Raw genomic sequence first — 23,681 nt, 5'->3', positions numbered from 1 at the left:
TATTTTTCTTAGGCAAGAAATAGCCATTTTGTCTAGCAGCCAACAGTGGTTAATAGGGGCCAGTCTGGAAGAAGAGGGAGCCGAGTACTGTCTAGTTTTGAGATAAGGCATTGGGGCACGTGGCATCTCCTTTGGCTCTAAGGCTGGGTGCTGTTTCTGATCCCCCAGGTTGCAAATGCACAGGGCTCAGTTTGCTGCTTCAGTTCTGCATTATCACAGCATCTTTGCAAAGAAAAGAGCAGCGTGTGTCAGGCGTGCCTGAGTCCCCAGTGCTTGGCTTCAGAGGGGAAGACAGAGGGACAGGCCTCTGCCCCAGACCTGCCCCAGCCCAAACCCCTGGCAGATATGAAATGGAGGTGCGGATTTCAGCCTGTCCCAAGCATTGTCCCCCTGGCCGGAGCGGGGACACCCACAGAGCAGCAGAAACCCTGGCCAGGCTCATCCTCCCTCTGGCAAGCCTGAAGACAGAGCAGAGGGCCTGGCTGCAGCATCACCAGCCCAAATCAGGGTGTTCTCCCAGGGCAGTGATTTGTGTGTACCAAAGTTAATTGTTGGCTGTTTCTAAAGACTTCTAAAATCTGTAATTTATTTATTTTCATTTCTCCCTGCTGAGATATGTATGGCTGGATTGTGCATGCTGAGGAAGGGGTGTACTCAGGCACACACAGACCTATTGCAGTAAAACTGTTTTAAAGCATTTCTCAAGTAGTTTTCCTGTAAGATGGGCATCTGCTACCACAGGGATGGGGGTGTGGGGAGTGATTTGACTGACAAACCATTAGGAAGCCCAGAATAACTCACTCCTGGCTTGTCCCTTTGCATGCTCCAGAGGTCACCCCTGAATCCCACCCAGTTCCTCCTGCCACCCTGTGCCAGACAGAGTTACACTGCCTTGTCCACAGCTGATCTCCCTGGGTGCACTTTGTTTATGCACATGAGTGGCCTGAGCCAAGCTTTGCTCTTCATATACCCTCTGTAACCCAGGCTCCTTATCCAAGCTGATGCTCTTGATGCTTAAAAAGTTTTCAGAGGAAATTATGTGGCATTGTAGAGTCAAAGCTGGGAGTGAGTAGAGCTGGTGGGTGGACTTTCCTCAGGCAATGAAATTTTCTGGAGAGTGCCTGGAGATTAGGGGTGCTTTGGCAGGAGCTTACTCCTTTGCTCCCCGTGCCCTTTGGTGTTTGCATGGCTAAAGGAACAGCAGGGCAGTGCAGGAAAGTGAGCTGCAAGTGCCACCTGCCACACACCACCATTTTATAACTTCCCCAATATCCCTGGCATTAGTTGCTTTCAAACACAGGTCTGTCCTGCTCTCAGTTCCCATTGACTCCAATTACACCTGCCAAACTGCAGCTGGGACTGAACCACTACCTTTTGCACAGGGGTTTTATTTGTCCCTTGGGTGAACTATTAAAGTGGGCTCTCTTGTACCAGTGCCAAATATTTGAGCGATTGCTTGTAATTTATATAACTTCTTCCACTGGAACTGGCAGTACTGAGAAGCAAACCACCACCTCTGGGGTGCAGCTGGCCACCAGTCCTGGTGCTAATGCAGCAGAGTGCCCCTACTCTTTTTGTGGGCTCAGTTTAAGCTCTGTCCATGCTGGCCAGAACAACTATAGGGCCAGAAAATGAAATAATAGGAACTATAAGCTCTTCTACATCTGAGTGATTTCAGACATCCATCAATTATTAAAGGGATTAATTCTTCCACAATTACTGGCATGTTGTGGCATATTAGAATAGAGGAGCATTGGTCTCTGACCAAATCAGACTGACCAGACTATTCCGTGGAATCACTGAGTCCTTTTGGACTCCCTTCTTTAGCAGAGTTGGCACTGCTGGAACACACTGGGAGAAACAGCTAGGTTTTCTCACGTCAGTCAGGACACAGAAATTCACAGTGGTGATATTTCCTCTCCTGTCTGATAATAACAAACCCCAGTGTGGTGCCAATGAGTGAGACTTTCTTTAGTTTGTTTATATGTTTTTCTTAAGAAGCTGGATTCAGCAGGGCCCTGTGCTGATGGGGGTGAGACAAGAGCTCTTCACCTGCAGCCTCCAACTTCTACCCCTGTCCTGGCCGCCAGGAAAGCTGTTACATTTTTCTGTAATGAAATACTCCTGCTTTCCCCTATCACAGAGACAGTGTGGCAGGTGGTGCCTTGGATCCTCACCCCCCCAACACTTTTGAAGGCTTCTGTTCATGAGTACCTCCATTTGAGCAGGCAGGCATATGGCTCTACACTGTAACACCTTCACATTGCAAGATGGGAAGGGCCAGGAAAATGCCAAGAGCTCCCCAACCTCTTCCCTTAGGAATGTTTGGTCTTTTTCTGGGAGCTGCAATTTCTTGAGCCCTGGGATTCTGGCAGAGCCAAGCCCTTCAGTGTGCTTAGGTAGTTTGAGTTTTTAAGGGCCCTTTCTAATCCATCTGTTGTTGACTCTGCATATCTGTAAGCATCCCTTCTTAGACAGACAAATGAGGGGTACCTTTTTAAATCATAACCAGAAAATCTTATCACTTATTAGAATTACAACTTTCCCTTCTTTTGCACAGATAATGGTAATAATTCTGTCTAATGATGGCAGTGGCCACAACGATCCTCATTCAGTCTTAGCAGGAGGAAATTATGCATTTTCTTTCCATGTTAATCTTCCATTATTTGGATGGGGCTCCCGTAACATAGGTCATTATATCTGTAATATGTATTTATAGTCGTTTGAAGACCTGAAAGTTTATGGAATAAATTCTGATGCAATATAGCCAGGAGGGCTGTGAGTTTTCATCATGCTATTGATTAAAAAGCCCACCACTATACTGTGAAGAGAATGGAAAGAAATGGAAACTGGATAAAAATTCCTTTTACTCTGTATGAATAATTTCACATTTATTTTTAAAAAAGAGTATTTGCTTATTTTTTCCCTCCTCAACATAATCTCGGCCTTTGTTTGAAAAAGGTTATTGATTGGATTGTTAACTTAAATAGTCTGTGGCGGGTGTGACAGAGCACATGGCTGCAATTAATCTTGCAGTGCAGAATCCATTATTGAAAAAGCACTAATGAGCCATTCTAAGGCCTTCACTGGTCACAGAGTGCCTGGAAGCAGCAGATTGCTCCTGCCCTTTATTGTCAGTTTTGGTCTTTAGTGTTATGCAGCCAGTGTAAGCAGAAGAGATTTTTAGATTTTTTTTAGGGTATTTATGTTAAAATTATCTTACCCATCAGCCTGCAATTGTACCAGGTGCAGGATACAAGAAATGGTCTCTGAATGTGCTCACCTCCCCATTCCTCTGACCAGATGTCTGGTAGACATAGTGTACAATTAAAGCCATTGGCATGTGAAACACTGATGTCTCTATAAAATATGGTCTCGGTCTCAGAGTTCAGATCCAGAGAGTTTTGACAAAGATGAGGGAGCTTTCAAACTTGAGCCACACTTTAAAATATTGTTTTAAGACAAAGGGAAGAGGTGTTGAACACCTCACTGCGAGTTTTATTGTCTCTGTCTGTTGTTTATAGCTATTGCAGCATAGCAAAAGTTTAGGTGGAGAATAGTTATGGTAGATTAGAAACTGTCAGTGTTAACATATTGCCTTCTCCTTCAACAGAACTGCTCCCACGCTGTATTTTAGAGGTCTGTCTATTGACTTCGGTGACACCATAAATACGTGCTACTTCCTCCCCCATTAGATCTGCAGAGCTGATAACAGACTTGTGAGAGTGATCCAGGGCTTCCCAGGGTGGAGCCACCACCTGAATTATTAACTGAGTTTCAGCTGCAGACTCTGCTGCACACCTTAGCCACAGCAAATGCAGTTCATCACACAATTGGGTGAAATAAGACTGTTTCTCCACCTTAAACACATAGCAAGAAGACTTTCAGCTCTCTGGCTTGTGTGCTACCACAGTGTCCGTAACTTGAATTGCATTTTGGACTGCCCTGTGTGTAGAAGTGGCCTGTGGCCTGAACTAGCTTTTTTTCTTTTTTTTTTTTTTAGGGAGGAAGAAAAGGGAATTTGAATCTACCTGTAGTAGCTTGCCACATGCAGCTACAGGGCTTTGTGTTCAGGTATTCTGACACAGAAGGAATGCTAAGAAGTTCTGTGATATGGAGCAGGGATGGCATTCACTAACACTGCCTCAGGAAGTCTTGGATGTGTGAATGTTCTCAGAGCATGTAAAACACTAGGTTTTGAACAAAAGTAGCAGGAAAAGAAAGAGATTGTGAAGAAGGAGAAAACAGGGAGGGAAGGAAAAAGAATTTTAATATTTTGAGTATCTAATGGCGTGCTTGCCATACACTACAGTGCCTCATCATGCTGATAGCATAAGTAAAAATAGTCTTTCCAATGATATTAAGTTGGGGTCATGGCACCACAAGGAATGTTGCTTAATGTGAAAGAGCATCTGACTTAGAGGCCAAAGAAAGACATTGTTTTTGCCTTACACATGGCATAAGCCCTAACAGAGAGCAACCTGCAGCTATACAGACTCTACTCTTGTTGTCACAGTACTTGGAGAGAGAGCCTAATGGAGTGAATAAATTGGTATGTTTTTTGCAAAATATTTCTGCATTGCTACTAAAAAGAAAGCACTGTGGCCCTTGCTCTACTACTAATTTTTCTAAAGAATCCACAGCCCACAAGAGACCATTTCTTTTAGGCTTGTGGTTCTTAAGAAGTGCTCTGCAATATGGGATGTATCACTTCAATGATGAGGCACCACTGATGTGAGATGCAGCACAGGAGATCTGCAGAGGGGTTTTTGAGGCAAATGATGAACAAAACAGTCAAGACTGATAACTGGAAGAGAGCAGGAATGGCTGTGAAAGGACAGAGATAAAGCAGTGAACAGGACCTTGACCCTCATGTTGTGTTAGAAAGGAAGGGTCTTCAGCTGGAGTCTCTGCAACGAGCAATGTGTGTACACAGCCAAGTGAGCACGTAAAGATGTACATGCATTTAGCTGGGATTTATTTCTGTAGGTTTGATTCCATTCTTTCTGTTTCTTTTCAAATGTGACTGAAGCTATTTAACTCTGATTAATTCACCTCCCTGTATGAGTTGCTTTCTGTGATATATTCCAGCACTGTACAACATTTCGGGAAGCAACTCTCTGCTGTTGGGATGAATTCCTCCTTGATGTGTAGTGTGGCACATTTGTTCTATTTACTGATGTTGGAATAAGGTTTGCATTTAGTGTAAATCAGATCTGGAGGAACATTTCAGTGTCATGTCAGGTTCTGCAAGTTTGGTAGTATCAGAAAGTATATGTGGTCCTCTCAGCAAGAAAAGGTATCTTGTCACATTTCATTCTGAATAGTTGTAGTTTCAAGGTCCCCAGAACTTTAGTTGGTCCACTGTAAATCTCAGTAAAATCTGTCACTTGTTTTGTGCTGACATTTCAAGGGCTTCAAAACCCAGTGATCTTCTTAGCCCATCTGAGCTCATCAGTATTTGTCAAGATGTTTCTTTATCCAAAGGCTTAAGAGTGATATGAACAATTTCATTGATCCCTCCTTCTCTAAATATCTCCTTTATTTTCTATTCCATTTCTTTAATAATTATGTGTACACATTTCTTTGCTGGACAGGCTTAGTTGTTGTATCACAACCATGCAAATATAACTGGAGAACAAAAATTCTTATTACAGCATTTGGTGGTATCATGGACACATAAAGGAAATATATTCCCTACAGCATTATTCCCTTATCCAGCAATTCTCAGCAACTGTTTGCTTCACTAGCTGGAAAATACTCTATTGACTTTCTTGAAAAAGAAACTTTTTGTAGGGTAGTGACGGGCGATGTGATGACACAGCAAAATATTGCTGATAGGTCTGGTAATGAAGATGGCACATCTGTGCCCACATCTACCATACACATGCCTTTTTTTCTTATTGGAGAAACAGCCTTTCTTTCTCCTCTCTTAAAAAGGCACTTAGGCTGGTGGAAGTGGAAAAGATTTTTTCCAATCCATTGGTTGTAGTCTAACAACAGCAGGTGGGGTAGAGGTGAAAAACCCCACACAACTCATGGCGCCAGTTTCTAGAGGTAGCAGGCAGCAGTGCTGGATGTGCATACCTGTGTCCCTAGTTTTTCTACACACGAGCAGTTGACTCTCCCTGCCCTGACTATGCACAGTGCTAATGCTTACGTGTGTCAGAGAGGGATTCTAATAATGAGGCTTTCCAAGAAGGCAGGCAGGAGCTTATTGCAGGCGACTTAGGCAATGTCTCAGCCTGGTAGGGGTGGTTTGGGAGTACAGTACTTTATTTCAGCGGTGTATTTGTCTTGTTTTGTTTTGCAGAAGGAACACTGATCCTACCTTTGGTTTGTTTGTTTGTTTGTATTTTCCCCTCCAGAAAGCCCATTGCTGACCCTGCTACTGTGATACCGCTGTTTTGCAAAGCTGAAGTCGACACGCATGTAGGGGCGGGGGTTGTAACTCTGGCAATTTGTCCTTCCCAATTAGATGTGACTGTTCTGCTAGCTTTCCCTTCTTTATTCCTTTCATTTAGTTCATTGTGGGAGTTGGCTTGGGTTTTTTTTCCTTTCAGTTTCTTGTTTTGATCCTGGAAGGTTAGCTGTGCAATTTGGTTTCTTCTGTGCCAACCAACTTTAGTGGCAGAGCTCTTAAAAAAATTAAAAGCTATATCCTTCCATCCTGTCTTGTGTCTTCTCTGTACGCTACTGCTTCCATTTAAGCAAAGTTTACAGAATTGCTCCACCCATTTGGACACCAGGAAGGGAAGCTGTGAAATGGAGAATAACCTCATTTCCACCAGGTCCTTCGTTCCGGTCGAAACAACACTAATTGAAACTGTAGTCCAATTTCTATTAAGACGGATGGTCTCTCTCTGAAATTGGGTTTGTTTCTGATTTCATCTTTTTTCTTGTTTTCTTTAAAAAAAAAAAATAAACCCCCGCGAAAACCAACTGAAAGCCAAACCATTTTTAAGAGCTCTGAATAAAACTGCTTTGCTGATGGGGAATGGGTGGAGATGACTCTGATTTTCTCTTGTGCCCGGCAGCGAAAGGGTTAATGCCTGCTTTCCTCTTTGGTATCTGTTAGTTGCAGCCCATGTTGTGATCAGTCCATGTCCATGTGTGTTTTGTTCCCAAATTTAATACCGGTTAATTAACAAGCAATAAGTGAGCCTTAACAATGACCGTTGTTTCCGATCTTCCTCAGGACATCCGACCTGCCTGCAGTTCACCACAAACATGACTGAGGCTGTTAAAACCTATCAGTGGCAATGCATTGAGTGCAAATCCTGCAGCCTTTGTGGGACCTCAGAGAACGATGTGAGTCTATTTACCTTTTCATGCAAATAAGCATCACTGCAAGCTGCTGCTGTGCCCACCCTTGAGAAGCATGTGGCAATGGTGTGGGTCGCTGTTTTACTGCTGCTTCCATGCATCTCCAAGGAAGAGCCACCCCTGAGAGCAGAGATGGGCTTCTCCCCAGTGTCCCCATTCAGCCACTGGTCTGTGCTGAAATTACCATGGGTATCATACAGGGCCACTTAAGATGCTGATACTTGTGGTTTGTGTACTTCTTCAATAGAAATTAGCTGGGGGCCATGAATTCCTGTTGCAGGGAGCTGCAAGAAAGTAGTATTTTCAGTACGATAGTCAGAGGCAGATGTGAATACATGATAACCCAAGAGAGGGAAGTATGTTCTTCTGTCCCTGATTTTCTTTACTTTCTTTAATGATTTTTTAAATGTAATTACAAGACTTGGGAAACATGAAACCATTTGAACTGGGATGGCTAGGCCTCACCTAATCACTTACTCCAGTGATTTCCAGAGCCTGCAGCTGAGCAATGTCCTCCCTGTGAGGTTTGCAGTTAAAATCTGATGCTAAGGGCCCTTGGTGGCCCGTGAGAACCTTGAAAAATTGACAGTGGCTGGAGAGCTTTGGAGGTGATTAGTTAACACTATATTCCCTACAGCAGAATAAATTTGAGGCCTGAGATTTCATTTTTGTTTTAGCATAAAAAAAATAATCTGAAACTAGGGAGCTGTTCTGCCTTAGGAATCACAGGATACTTCAGAGCAACTTTTTTCACCCCAAATATATGAAAGAGCTGCAGACCACATGGTGGGGTCATGTAATTTCCATCTGTTTCACAAAAAATTTACTCAGCTGAGTTTTGGGAAACTAAGTCAAAGGTTTCCTCTGAAGGAATTAAATCAGCACATGGTGACACTGGAGCCTAGCAAAGCCTGTCCTCTTCTCTCAGTACAGCATATCCCTGGCATAACAGCTTTTACTCTAGCATCATGAGGCCATCTTGGACAGGAACTCCTCCACTTCTCATTGTGATTTTCTAGTTAGAAACTGAACTGCCTTTGTGCTTAGAGAGGCTTTCTGCAGCCTCTGAGGAATATGGTGGTTGATCATGGATGAACAAATGTGATGCTTGTAGCCTTTATACTCCCAGTAGTCTCTTAGTCTCTGTTGCTGCAGCTCTGAATTCCCAGCTGAGCTTTGCTGGTTACCTTACTTATGTTTTCATCTTGGCAAGAGATTAATTTACATCATTTTCTCTCTTCTCCTCTTCTTCTCTCCCTACTGTCTCTCCAACAACCCTGCCTCAGGACCAGCTGCTCTTCTGTGACGACTGTGACCGTGGCTATCACATGTATTGCTTGAATCCACCAGTCTTTGAGCCCCCAGAAGGTAACATATGACTGAAGTCTGCTTTGAAAATCACAATAAAGTCTTTGTGGAGAAGGGAAGAATTTCGGAAAGGTGTTATGCAGGGTTAAGGAAACAGTAGCAAAGCAAACGGAGGTAGCACTACAAAGAAACAAAATGAATAGATATGAAGGTCTAGTGTGATCTGTGGTATCCTATTAAGTCTTGCCTGGTCTCCTCCTCTTCCAGGACATGGCTCTTTTGTGGGTCATGGATACCTTTGGATGTCCCACATGTCATTGCTCACCTCAATTTAGTCAACTGAATTGGGCGCCTGTGAAATGGGACTTTGGACTTCCTAAGAAGTCTAAGTCCCAGAGAGAAAGCCCCAGACAGGGAGGTCCTCTCTGGAACATCTGGAGCCTGTTGTCAGGAGACTGGATTAAGAGGAATTACCTTCCTCACTCTATGACATGGAGGGTGAGGGTTTTGTGGTCAGTACTACCTTTGGTATGCAGTTATGACCTCTGCAGGGGGTTCAATCGGACTATCCTACGACTGGTTGGGCTTTGTCACTTGGCTGTGGAGCAGAGGAACCAGTCTCTTACCATTATAGGTTCTCTGACTAAAATCCTCAGAGAGCAGTAGAATTGGACAAGGAGATCTGTGAGTGCGAGTGACCACGGTTTACACGAGGGGCAAGACAAGAATAATTACAAATCAGGAGCTAATGTTTGTAACTTTGGTAAAAAGGAAGCTAAATCAGGAGGGGAAAATTTTGAAATGCAGCTAATAATTAGCTAAAGGTTTTTGTTCCACTGGGAAGTGGTATATTGAAAGTGTGAAAATATAAAACACCTCATTGCAATGCACACCCCAGTAGCATTGTAACTCATGTAGAAAACATATGGACACAAAAGTGAGGGCAGCAGAGGCTGCTTCAGAAAAGTACAGGCAACTCCAATATTAGGAATATCTGATATCCTATTCAAGCCAATCTTGACATAAACCCTGAGTGCCTGGGTTTTATGTTATTCCTTTAAGAAGGATTTCTTTATTTGCAGGGAGCTGGAGTTGTCATTTGTGCCAGGAGCTGCTCAGAGAGAGAGCATCAGCTTTTGGCTACCAGGCCTGAGGAGCTCCAGCAGTCAAGAAACACCTTGCTCCTGGTGTTGCCATACCAGCACACAATTCCCATCCAGAACACAAAGACACAACCCACATCCAAACGAATGGACACTCAAATACAGGAAGAGGTATCTGTGGTATTCACTGTCACTAAGGCCAGACCTCCTGGGCTCTACTAGGACTGTGTACTTGCCCAATGCTCCAGATGAAATCTCTTCACTGCTATGCATGGTTGCTGCTTGCCATTAACAGGCTCACATGCATTATGGAAGGGGGAGGGTTGTTATACTGACATGGCGAAGTCAATTTTGTGTGGCCTTGTGCTTTCTGTTTAGTCTTTTTTTAAATGAAAAAGTAGTAAGATATTTCCCAAGGAATTATTGGTGAGTACTTCAGCTGGGAGCAGCACCAGGTGTTTCTCTTCACAGGCTTGACTGGAAATCTCTTTACTGCAACCACTCTGTATATGAATGGGGGCTTAAGAGGGGTGCTCTAAGAGTTGCATTTAGTTCAGTACTTCCCAGTTCATGAAGAGCACATTGTCACTGAGAGAAGCACTGATCAAAACTTTATGGGGTGACCCTTCCTCCGTTGAATCAAATGCCCTGATCTGGCAGATCATTAGGAATCTGTTTTAAGTGTATCTGAAGGAAGAGTAGTACTGGTATGTACACACACAGATGGCCTACTGCCTTTGGTATTTCAGGATATTCAGGCATACTGTCCCACTGCAATGCCAGCATACCGTCCAGACATGTAATTTCTTTTTGTTCAGAAAATTCTGAGTGAAAAATCTTATGTATGTAACTGACTTTTTGTTTAGCTCAGAAAATTGAATAAAAGAAAAATTGTCATCTTAAGTTGATCATAGAAAGTAAAACTGTCCGTTTTCTGAGCAATCTAACAAGTTGCAAAAAGGAACAATTTTGGCTTAAGGTCAAATGAAGCACTTTGATTAATTTTTTGAAATTTCTAAACTAAAATGTTCTGCAACTGAAAGCTGCGTTTTCTGGGAGTTGCCTAATCCAGGCTTTCAGCATTTCCAAAGTGTTACTGTTTTTTGTCAAAGTAATTATCAAGATATAACTGAATTTCCAAATAATTTTTCCCCCAAATTCTCTACAACTGCATTTTTGGCCAATGACACAATTTGTCTAAAAACCTTCCCCAGCTCTAAAGAAAAGAATAATTTGTTGAACCTAATATGAAAAGAAGAATTTTCATAATGATCTAAAAATTTAAATAGGAATAGTTCTACTTTATTTAAACAAAGCTTTACATGTGAAATGAAGAAATGTTAAGTGAGAGCATCCATTGAAACAAATATATTGCAGTTGAATCTCTCTGAATAATTTAAGACATTACTAGGAGGATGAGCACATCAAATATTTTCTACAAGATACATCTTTAAGGTTAAAAACCTACCACTCCCTGAACTGCCAAGTAGCCCAGAATAACCATTTTCTTGGGTATGATATATATCACTTTCTATGCATAGATTTAAGTGGGTTTATAATATAAATTTTTGAGAGTCCCAAGCAGCATGTGACTCATGTTGCTGGTACAAGTAGGTGAGGACACTGAAGATTATATTTGGCACGTTTATATTGGTTGAAACTCTTCTGCAAAATTAAACGTCCCTGAATACTTGAAAGACATTGTGAAACAGTATTGGTGAGCGATTCCTTCTTCCTTCTCCTGCTAATTACACTTAGTTAGAATGAGCTATACTGACCTAGTGCACTTTTCCTCATTATTCAGCTAGTTGCTTCCCCTTTGGTTCAGCTTACACACCGAAAGTAGCTGTGTCAGCTACTGGATTCTCCCACCTACTGTTCCAGCCTCTTCTCAGGCTGCAGCAGGAGTACTTTAACCTGTTACAAAAAAACGTAGGAAGTATTTATCCTAATTGTATTGGACCAAATCTCTCCTGGAGCAGCTGCACTGGCTACCTGTAAAATTCATTCAATACCTTATGCTTTCCATGTGACAGTCCTTGAATGAGCTGAGAGCACAAAGAAATTTGAGCATCAAGTCTGGGGAGAGCAAAGTGGAAGCCTGTGCACTTGCATCAGTTGTCTGATACCTGTTGGGACAAGGCTCTAGAGCAAATGTAAAATAAACAATCTTCCTCCCAGCCTGGAACTGCCCTGGCCCTGGGGAGCCCTTGGAGGACACAGCTGATCTGCATGAGCATTTACACCCATCTGTTGGTGTGGCTGAACCCTGCTGATCTGGCACTTTGGAATCATCACATGGTTCAGTCTGATACAAAATCCTGTGGCTGTTGTGGCCAGGAGTGCAAGTGTGTATTCACCAGAGACACCACTGGGCTCTCTCACAGAAAATGGGTGTTTTGGCAAGAGTGACTGGAGCTGAGAAGTGTGTATGCTGGAGGAAACTTTTATGGTGGTGCTGGTGGTGGGATCAGCAGATGTGGGCTAGCGTTCAGGCTGGTCCTCAGCTACCAGTCCTGCTGGACCTAGAGACTTCCATCATAAAAATGGCCATCGCCTTCCAGTTTCCTGATGTTTACACTGACCTTGGGGGAGTAAAACAATGCATTCTTAAATGGAGAGGAAATGCATGTTGTTTTGGCCTGCGTGTTAAGCAGACACTGATGGCTCATCATGTAAGTCTCTGGTAGCCTGGTTGGTGGGACCAGCTGGTGCAGAATTTCAGTGGTCTCCATCCCTATGCCAGAGACATTGCTGAAGAAGCTGTGCTCTCTGTGCACACCTGCTTTCCTATTTTGTGCTTTTGATCCAGAGTGCTGACTGTTTTCTCCTCCCACAACTATTCTGCAGCCAGCAATATCTTTCATGTTCAGAAATACTCCTCCGTGGCCTTGCTGAAGGCTCATCACTAATGAGGTATGACAGAAGGACAGATTGCTAGATCTTCAATGCCAAAGTGGTGTTTGCCATCTGAGATCAGTGTGACAGGGTGCTTACCCACAGTGGACCAGCTGTGTTTCATCTCTCCAGCTTTGTACTGTGTGCTGTGTAGCCAGGCAGCTTCAGGTAACTTTGGCAGCAACTCCTTTTGGATAACCTAAAAAAGGTCAGTTAGAGAAGATCATCTTTGTTGATACAGTAAATTGCACATTACTTCCTTCATGCCCACAATGGCATCTCCTTGGGTGTTGGCTACCTCGGGCTGTTCCAGAGATTGAACAATTCAGCTGTATTGTGTGAAACCATGGCTTGCGTCTGGCTCTCCCTCCATCACATTTGTGTGCTGCGCTGCCCAGTTTCCTCTCCATGGTGGGAAGACTGCTGAGGAGGAGAGCAGTGTGGTGGCAGACTCAGAAACCAGAGGGGTGGAGAAATGATCACTGAACAGGGGCATCCAAGTGGTACCACTGGGGAAGTCAACTCATGTTGCCATCACAGAGCCTCCCCTATAGCTTGGAAAGGGCAATACGTTTAAGAAACACGAGATGGGTCCTAATCTGCCTCCAAACTGTGCTGCCATAGCTGTGTTGCACAGTTTACATTCTGTAAACATACCTCAGACCAGTTCTTGAGCTAGGAAAGCCACCATCAAGTGTGTTCTTCTGAAGCAAATGTTACTCTAAATAACTTTGAAATAATGATTTTTCATCTCTCTTTAAAAGGAGCTTAGTCAATTCTGCCCCAAAGGAAGATTCTCCTGCACCATGCAGTGTTATGGGGCTGTAGCATTTTCTTTACACCTACAGCATGTGTTGTGACAGGGGTCATTTGGGAGGTGACGAGTAGATGGGGGTAGAAAGGAATATTAATTAAGCTTGTCACTGCCAGAGGGATAGTGTGCATTGTGTGCAAGAAAATTCCAGCTAGAGCTGGGCATGATTTTTCTGTGTGGAATATATTTATTTTTAAAAAATGTGCTTTTGAGAGAACCATAATTATTCATACATCAAAGTCCAATCTGGCAAATTATTTCATACAAAAACTATGGGGGAAATATCAGAAGAGTTGAAAATTATTGTTTCAATCTTTTTAGAAAGAATCACTTCAGTGTTTGAATTTTAAAGTTAATGTAATTTATATTGGGAAAAATCTGGCACCAGCATGTGGGGAAAGAAAATGTAAATCTTATGGAGGACATGATTAAAAGATGGATTATCTTTTCAGTGTTGTTATGGGAGGCTGTGGGATGATCACGAGGAGGTCACCTGACATTTCAACAGTTGACCAGTTCTATAATTTTGTGAAAATAAGTTCTGTTGAGAGGAGCAGGCAGACAGGACAGGAAAGCCCTCTTCTCTAACTAGTTCTGGGTTCATTATGATCTTAGCATCTCCCACTTTTGCACGATATACTGCATGACAGGACGAGGGGAGCGTGCAGCTGAGCAGGGTGACCACGGCTGCCAGGCAGGAGCAGGGGGTGTCTGCAGACAGGGCCCCCAGCCAGACTGGCAGGGATGCTCACAGATTCAGGGCCAAACCTAGAGCTCAGTTCCCAGCCACTGACCTGGGTGGGGGACAGCCTGTCCCGCAGTGCTGTGGGTCGTGCCTGGCTGCCCATCGCAGGGGCACTCAGCTGCTCTGAGCCAGTCAGGGAGCGGCACATTCCCCATGCCCCACCTATGTGGAGTTATAAAGCAAGGGGTTTATTTCCTCTTACAACACGGACTGCAGCACTGCTGTGGGCAGGTACTCAAATCTGTGCCTCGCTTCTGGAGAAAAGGCAGGATGGCAATTCTTAGCTGCTTTTGCAAAGCACTTGGAGCCTACAAACAGTGTGCAAGCCCCAAGTGCTGCTGTTTCTCACAGTGATGCAGACCCAGGATGTGGCAGAGCAAGAAGAACCAGCTCTTCTGGGCTGTTCCTTACCCCATTTATTTCTGCCAGCCACAGGCCCACGATGCTGCCTGGGAGATAGGAACAGGTGACAAGCCAGGAGTTGGGTGTGACAGATCCAAGACCCTGCAGATGAAGCAAAAAAGTTTAATTACAGTGTCTGTGCTTCTCCTCTGGTGAAAGAGGGAAGGAGTTGTAACTGGCAGGCACCCAAATCCATCTTCAGTGGTGATACAATTACTAGCAATGACCTCCAGCCCCAGCAGCAGTTAAATGGCTTTTCAGGGCAGGCACCAAATCTGGTCTGGTTTACATAAGATAAACTCAGATTTGCTAGAGGGGCAGGGAGAGGAGGCGGGTGTCTCTGGTTTGAAGGGGACTGTTTTACAAGTGCAGTTGCCCAGCCCACTCCCCATCATGTTCCCCTGGCTATGCAGGCTCAGGCAGTGTCCCCACTCTACCAGTGCCGGTGCCATCATCCAGGGCCAAAACATCACGTCCCCACTCCCGGGGAGCAGTTTTGCAGAGAGTGCTGGCACTGTCCCAGCTCTGTCTCTGGTGGTGCTGGCAGGGGCACAAGGTCTCACTGCGCTGCAAACAAGGGAGAGAGTGACTGACGCTCCCAGGCAGTGTCCTCGGCCCTTGGGGTCAGTGGCTGTCTTGAAGGAGGCAGGCTGCAGGTTGTGCAAGCACAATTCTGCTGTCCTGATGGCCAAGCCTCAGCACAGGTTAGAGGAGAGGTGCATCACTGTCCTGTCTCTCCAGCTGCACCACCGGCGTGTTTGGACAGTCCCCCCAGCACTGTGCATTGAGGCACATAACTGAGGGGTAGGGGGAAGGTAAAGAACAGCAAGTAACATGGGGGGACAGAAGGGGCTTCAGGGTTTACCCTTTTATTGTATGCCAGTGAGAATGCCAGGCATTTTGCAGCTGGGGAATCAAGCCAACAGCTTATTAATATTTGTTGTGTATTTCTGCCATGCTGGGTGAAAATGTAAAGAGTTATTACATCAGTGCATTTAGAATATATGTTGTTACTGCTGTTTTGAAATGAGGAAACTACTATTTTCAGATCAGCTTACTGCCCTTTGTGTGCTTGAAGTTAAAAACAAAACACTTCATACCTGAAAATTGCTGATTTTTCAGGTATTGATATTTTCTTTCAGACTCCTGTCAGTCTAGTTATCCATCTGATTCAGTTCATTGTAACAAACTATAGGTTTCACCTCCACGGTGACTCAGGAAATATTTCATCTCTTCCCACTTTCAGAAGCTAGGGAGAGAGAAGGGCAGGGTTTATTCTTTGTATTCTGAAAGACTGATAAAGGATGACATGTTCATTTCATGTTCATCTCCGTTCCACATCTTGAATGATTGCATTGGTTGGCTGGGAGGGCATTCCTTTCCATAGCAGTCTGAAAGGTCTTTGCTGCCATGACTCACCTCTGTATGAGAAAGCACAGTCCAGTATTTTGTCCACTTGGATAGAACTCCTCCTGCTATTGCCATACAAGCCATTGAACCTGCTAATTCTCATCAGCGACCCTTGTGCCTACAAGATAGGGACTTCCCTTCCAGTTCTCAAGATTTTCTGCCTGGAAGGCCAAACCCCCTGCTGCCCATGAACTCTGATGGAGCACAGATCTGTTTCAGCCTCAACATGTGCTTCTGCTGGACACAGGACCTCATTTGGATGTTCACAATGTACTGCCAGTGCAGAATTTGCGAGCAGGACTAAAAAGGAAGTATCTGCTGAAAATCAATGAACAAGACATGAATGTTATACCTAACCTACTCTTCCTTCATAGCTCTCCTAGGAGTGTAACACTAGAGATGTGTCCCTGCATTTTGGGAAGGCTGTGCATGAGGAATTTCCAAGTGTCATCTCCTTTGAGCTTCATTACAGAACATCTTGCCTTGTTCATTCTCTTTTTTTTTCTCACAATATTTCAGAGACAGTGTATACTAGAACTGATTTGAAAGGTTTAGAACAATTCAGAAATAGGTCCAAATCAAACCATCAGCTTTTATCTCTCCCTTAGAAGTGTTCAACAAACCTTTGATCATTGCAGGGAATCAAGCTTGTGTGTTTATTTAATCTCAACTCAGCATTAAGGTCATACAGTAGTTCATAAAGACTTTTTAGTCATAAAATGTTCTTTAAAAAAAGTAAGAGATGTTTCCTCTTTACCTTGATGTCTTTCCATTTCTTCTGCTGCAGCAGAGATCAGCAGCCTTCCTGTTTACTTAAACTTTCTTCCAGCACTGCAGCCTGGGTCAGAAGTGATGGGGATAGTCTTGGAAATAATTTATTTCATTGAATTGCAGATGTAAAGAGAAGCTCAAGAGCATTTAAGTAAATTCTCATCTGTGCTACTCAGTCAGATCTCCTAAGAACCAGAGGCTTGTGTACATGTTACTTTATTGGTTCACCTTTTCTTCACCTCCCATTTCAGATTGAATGTGCCATTGGTATATGCTTTTTTTTTTCACTAGAAGTGGTTGAAAAGAAAAACATCAACAATTAAAATTGGGGGTGAGGAAGATAGAGTTACAATCTTTGCTGTTGATCCTTTATTTGATTTGGGACAACATTGTCCCCATTATTCTAAAGGAAAATAGAAGGAGGATAAATCTGTGACATCATAGCTCTTCTCCCAGATAAAAGCTGTTTTGTCATCAACTTGTAAGTGCACTTTTAAAATGCTGGAGTCATGATCTCTGAATAATGGCATTGGCAGAGCCTTACTGTGTGATGCTATAGTATTGATTTTTAATTAGGAGACTTTAAGTTATATATACAAATTTATATACATGTATATATGCACACATATATATATGTATATCATAATGTTATTTACTGTAAACATTGCTCACTGATCAGGAATAGATCTAGAGTCTTATAATAAGTGTTACTAAAGAAGGAGGAAAGAGAAAATCCTACTTGTTTTGCAATTTGTGTCAGCATTCTAACAAAACAGGGCAATACATTACCGCTTACAACTTAATCTGAGTTGTATTTGCAACATGATTTATCAACACATGAAAGAGAACCAATGTTCTAAAAAGTGGGACTGATTCTCAGCTGCTCTTAGTCAACATTCATCCATTGACTTTAAGGAGTTTGCCTGGTATCCTTAAAGAGGCCAAGTCTAAGTCGTGGACTTTAGTCTTTACGAAAAGGTGTGTGGCTGCTTAATAGTTGAGCACACCCAACACATGCAAGAAAACAGTTATTTCTATCTCTGTCTCTAAGTCTGGTCTGGTCTGTTTATGCCCTGTTCTGGCTCCAGTGATGCCACATCACAAGCTCCAAAGGAAAGTGAGAAATCTCAGCACAAGATAATGATGGAACAGTCAGCAACCAGGGAAAATGTCTCTCTGATTTCAGTATACTGCCTTTTGATTTTTCTGTAAACAACTCCTCACTGCTGTATCAGGAAACAGTGGACAGCAGCACATTATTTTCCCTACCTGTATGAGACCTCACTTCAGTCAGCTCTATCCTCCCCTCTCTTACGCATTTCTAATCTGTTCTAGTATTTTCTATCTCTCTGTCTCTTCATGTGGAAATCTTTTCCAGCCCCTCTCATTTTTAGCATCTCTCTCTGGAGTCAGTCCTCTTCAGCATCATTTGCTCTGAGACGGGCACCCAGGATACACCACAGATGTTTAAACATTCCAAGCTTTACTTCTCTCCCAACGGTATGTCCTGAGAGTGTGTCTTTGCTTTTTAGCCATCCCATGAGTGGGCCCATGGTCACCTCTGGGGTATTTTTCCTTTGTGGTTACAGCTCATCCCAAAGGAACCTATGTTACAGCCAAGGGAAGAAATGCAGCCTTGCTGCCGGCACACACTTGCCCTCCTTTCCCCAGTGCTCCAGCTGGGGATATGGTCAGGCTGCCGGTGCATGAGATCACATCCAGCAGGGCTACTCCCTGGAAGCCAAAGTGTTGCTTAGTAACCCACTCATGGAAGTACCAGAAGCATTTTTCAATCTGTCACATTGGCAAAGAACACTGGCTTCTTGATTTAGAGGCATTCTGCTGTGCGTGGCAGGGCCATGCTCCATTATCTTGCATCCAGTACTATCTGCAAGCAAGGAAATGAACCTCCCATTTAATGGAGGGGCTGGGAGAAGGTGGGGGTGTGAGGCACAGAAAATATTTTTCTAGGACCGTACGTGAAGCTTTTAGCTAGTTCTCCTGGCATCTAGTCCTCATCTTAACTCCCTTCCCATAGGAGATATTCCCTGCTTATGAAATGTACTCCAGGGTCCTATAGCAATTGGCCAAACAGGACCCTGCAGCACCTTCATCTATTATGAGACATTACTGCAATAAAACTTGGTGTGTCATACAGAAACTGGATGAGGTATTGCAATATTTATGCTGTAAGCCTCAGTGTCGTGGACAATTGCTACAGAATAATGTATGTCTTTTCTTAATGCAGTGGAGTCACAGCAGCTTCAGCAGAGCACACTGAACACAGATCATCTGTGATTGCATGGTTTCCTCAGTTATTTTCAAATTATTCTGTTACAGAGACTTAAATGAAAAATATCATCTCATTTAAAAATAGACTGTAAAGGCTCTTAGGTTACTCCCCCTTTTAAGAATAATTCAATCGGAGAGCAATATATCCAAGAACTGGATTCTGACTTCAGAGGCTTACTCCTTTATCTGGCACTGGTTTATCATTAAAAATGCCTTCAAAAAGTAACTTGAGGGCTTTTATTTGGGGTACCTTATTGATTTTGCTATCACATCGCCTCATTTCGGAAATAAAAAGGTATTTTGAACAAAGTCTAGCTTTGAGCTCTGGGGACCAGCTGGACTCTTCCCATCCTACTTCTTGTTATCAAAGATGATAGAACCATGGAGTGTATCCAGCCACAGCATCACCCATTTCTGTGGCTTGCCTCCTGTTGACAGATTGTGTCCTGGAAGCCCTCTGCAAAAAACTGAAGGGCTTTTATATGGGTCATGGAAGGTCTGAAGATGAGGTTGTTAGACAAATGTACCCAAGAGCTCTTTTGGTCTTCAGAGTGTCATTTACCTGGGATGATGCTCAATGTTGCAGTGATGAAATCAGCAAGTTTGTTTCTTGTGTAAAGCCATGTCAGTGACACACACAACAGTTCAGTGCTAAAGCTTGGCTCAGCATAAAGATGAAAAAACATCCTACAACATCAGAAGTTCCTGACTTGATTTCTGAGAACTTTTTGAGGAGCTGAGTACCTTCCTGTGCTCTTTCCCAGTCTAATGAATAAATTTGGCTATGGAATAAAGGCTTTCAAATTCATTGTGCATAGCTGTATTTTTATTGCACATAGTTTAAGAAATACAGAAATTGATGAAAAAATGCTCCTGATGACTGGCCAGTATAAGAGCTTTTGATGACCTGCTGTGGATCCCAGAGCAGAAATGCCTACATCAGAGAAATATTCAGAATGAACTGGTTTCTCCAGGGGACAGGGAGCATTTTTGGCAGGGAAGACTATGAAGGCCTGATCTACATTTTAACTCTTAGAACTGGCTGTGCCAGCTCAGAACTGATGGAAAGCTTGCCATTGCGATGCTTTGCTCTGTGGAAAAAGGATTCAGAGAAGCACGAAGTGTACAATGCATTATTTGTTTTAAAAGTATCAGGGTATCTGTTTCCAGTCTTCTAATACATTAACCTTGAAGTTTGTTCATAATGAAATAGTCTAGTCTTACAAGTTAGCAAAAGACTTATTGTCATAAAGACAGTGGGCTAGGGAAGAGCAGGTGGACTGGGTAACCTCTAGGCAATACTGAGAAAGCACATCCACTCCCTGCAGTCACAGGGGAGGGCACCTCTTTGCACTTACTGCACATTCTGCATCTTAAAATTATTTGAGGTGAGAATCATTTTAGAGCAACTGAGTTAGCTACAAAGCAGGAGATGTTCTATGAGCCTTAATTCTTGTTGTTTAGGTTTTGGGGTTTCTATCTGTTTGTATGTTCACAGCCTTCTTTTCAACATTTGAGGATGCTCTAGGTTACTTCTGTCTCACCTAACTGGGATCTGCTTGCCCTTATGGAAACAAATTGTGGGGTGGAAGCTGCCCCACTTCCTGGCTGTACATACCCCTATCTATACAACATATATGTGTATGTTGAGTGATTGCATCGTAGTGGCTTTTGTAATGCAATAACTGTGGTGTCAAGAAAATGTGGTTGGAGAAAACTATACTTGCAAATTAACCTGAATAGAAAATCAAAGTCAGTGAAAAGGCAATATAGCTGAAGAGTTCTTACTGTGAGCCACCACCATGTTGTCCACAATATGCCAGCTTCTGTATCCTCTAAATAGCCCTTTATCCTTTTTGCAGCAGAAGTGGACTTTAATTTTATGTTTGTACTCTGAACTGGAGACAGTGGTGTTCAGTCTTTTCATAATGTGCTGATGAATCAAAGTGCTAACCTTGTCGTGGGTTCGTCATCTTCTGTAGCTTCCCAGCAAAATAATGCAATGCCAGTTGGTGAATAGCCTGGAGGAGTTTTGGCTGCTGCTGACTGAAGCATGCCATTGAAATGTTGGTCTCCAGGGCCAGGAGGTTTTGTATTGATGCCTGTAAGAAAAACTCAGCAGTGTCAGATGAACCCAAATGTCCTATTAGTCACATGGCATGTACAGGGACAAGCCAAAACAACTGAGTCAGGGGAAAAAAAATAAGGGCTTCTGCCTGAAGAAAATCTCACATACCACTCTCATTTCAGAGGAAAAACCCTTTTGTGACCAATCCTGGGTGACAAGTAGGTGGGCTCAAAGGCTGGAGAGACACATCTTTGTAGTATGTTTGTCACTGTGTCTTTGGTTATATAAATGTACCAGAATAGGAGAAAAATGCCTGTCTTTCTTTCAAATTCCTTTTCAGCTCTGTACACGCCTCCAGGTTGCCTATTGCTACACCCTGTGAGGCCTCATTGGAGTTTACACTATGTTGCTTGGTATTTGTTTACTTTTGGCGGCCACAGACTAAGGTTACAGGTTTGGGAACCAGTACATAATTGTAAGGACAGCTTCTTGTGTTACTTTTTTCCCCCTCTCCCTCTTTTGTAAAGTGTGAACCTTTCTTTGGAATTCTGAAGTGACTGTATTGTTACAACGTTTGTATGTAGAGATTTGTTTTGACATGGCTTGTGTGGAGGACCTTTGCTCTTCTTATCTCACATTCAGTTTTATTAAGTGCTTGATAGCTTTGCCAGCCTTCTCTGGGGGAGGAGAGGTGATGGGGTGGCTTCAAAACTTGGCTTTTTTTAAGGGAAATTTGCCCAGCTTTACCTAGAGCAGTATGAGAATCTGGGGTGCTCTTGACTGTTCTTCACTCATCCTGATCTGATTGCTTCTTGGAGAAAGAGATCAGCCTTGAAACCCTCAGAAAAAAATATATTGCTTAATGCGCTAAGCCAGCACTGACCAAGAAGGCCCATCAGTTTGTCACGCATGGAAACCTGCATGGTGTTTCACCCCGCCAGAAGGCGGCTGTGCAGCACAGAGTGAATCAAGGCAACTCACACTGCTCTGTGGATGCCACTGGAGCCACCACAGCTTGCACCAGCCAAGGACCGGCCCTTCCATGTTTTGGTGGTTAGGAAACCTGTGAGCGAAATCCTACGGGGGTTTGAGAGGAGTGGAAAATGGGTGTTGGAAACCTCTCAACTTCTCAGGATTTCTTTGGTATTCATACACATTTGCAAGAATGTATTCCAAGCATCTTGTACTGTTATTAGTAACTTGTACTGTAGTTTGTTAGCAGTGTTGACTACCTACATAGCTAATATTCTGTTGCAACTTAGAAAAAGTGTAAACAACTGCAGAAAACAGGAGTTTAGAACTTGTATGTACTGTTTTTTTTATATTAAAGCACTTCAATTAAAAGTTCAAGGAAAAATACTCCTGTAGCCGTTGTTGTACCTTTGTATCTGTTTGGATAACACATGAGTGGAATGAGATGGGAGTGCCCTCTTCCTTGTTTGCTTTGGTACTAACCAAAAGAGATGGTCAAAATTTTGGGAAGAACTTTGGGTGTTAAAGTTTATGCAGCAAACAGAAGGTGCCAGCAACCTAGTCCAGAAGACATTATAATCTTATGAAATCCCTGCGACCAAAGCTGAAGAGTCTGAGGGATGGCCAGGCCATCACTGAGTGGTGATTCACACAGCTGTGAGTATCTACAAAAGAAGTTTTACCTGGGGAGCAGTTAATGAATGAGTCCACTCTGTAGTATGTTAGATTTCCTTTATTTTTATCGCAAAGTACCTCAGAGGTCACCGGAAGCCTGTTCACGTGAAAGTGAAGAAAAAACATCCCCAGTCCAGGGTTATTTCAGGAGTATAGCAAAGTTGTGGGTTTGGGTACCAGAGGAGTTGGAAAACAGCAGCACACACAGGCAACAAATGGTCCTCACCACACATCCCAGAAATGGTTTCTCTCTCCTCCCTGCCCCCCCTCAATGTGCATATCCAAATACTTTTCTGGATCACATCACTGTGGGATCAGCGTGCATAAACAGACATCTCTAAAGCAGCTTGTGATTTGGTGATCTCAGCCCAGCTCTTAGTAGCCAGATGCCCATAATATGAAAACAACCATCAGAACTGTCTCTTTTGCTGGCACTGTTTAATCAAAGGGACAATGGGAGAGAATGGCAGTCTTATTTCTACAAAGAGCCCTTCAATGTCAAATTTGCCATACAGTAGAGTAGCATTCACCTCTGTGGCACAGACCACAGCCACTCTGGAGGGGAACAAAAGCTCTCAGACAGCACGCAATTAATCCAGCATCTATTAAACCAAGCACGGGTTATTTTGAAGGAACTAAACAGATTTCTGCTTTAAATTATTCTAAGCACTATTTTTTTTAACTCTACACAGTATGCACAGCTCAAAGTACAAACCAGAAGGCTCTGTTTCTGGCAGCTGTTATCTTCCCGGTAGCTGTTTTACATCCCTGGCATCTCATAATCCTGAGACAAAAATCAAGTAAAACACAGCAAAGGAACAACATTAAAATACCTCTGGTTTTCCTGCTGCCCAAAGCCATGTTCAGGTGCTCAACACCAGAGCAAACAATTAATTG

General features: G+C 43.2%; 1 protein-coding gene across 6 annotated transcripts in view; it reads left to right on the top strand.

Annotated features, from left to right (window-relative positions):
* Positions 1–22,496, top strand: part of DPF3 (double PHD fingers 3) — a 193,899-nt gene extending 171,403 nt beyond the window's left edge. For all 6 annotated transcript variants that reach the window (XM_019282288.3, XM_039551924.1, XM_039551925.1 and 3 more), the window contains 3 exons: positions 7,199–7,311; positions 8,613–8,694; positions 9,717–22,496. In XM_019282288.3, coding sequence (XP_019137833.2) covers positions 7,199–7,311; positions 8,613–8,694; positions 9,717–9,787 — 266 coding nt within the window. In that variant the 3' untranslated portion in view covers positions 9,788–22,496. The remainder of the gene's footprint in view (positions 1–7,198; positions 7,312–8,612; positions 8,695–9,716) is intronic.
* The last annotated feature ends 1,185 nt before the right edge of the window (positions 22,497–23,681 follow it).

Source organism: Corvus cornix, chromosome 5 (genome assembly GCF_000738735.6).
Source record: "Corvus cornix cornix isolate S_Up_H32 chromosome 5, ASM73873v5, whole genome shotgun sequence".
NCBI classification, from domain to species: Eukaryota; Metazoa; Chordata; class Aves; order Passeriformes; family Corvidae; genus Corvus; species Corvus cornix.
Note: the sequence above shows the minus strand (reverse complement) of the source record. Positions and strands in the feature narration are given on the sequence as shown.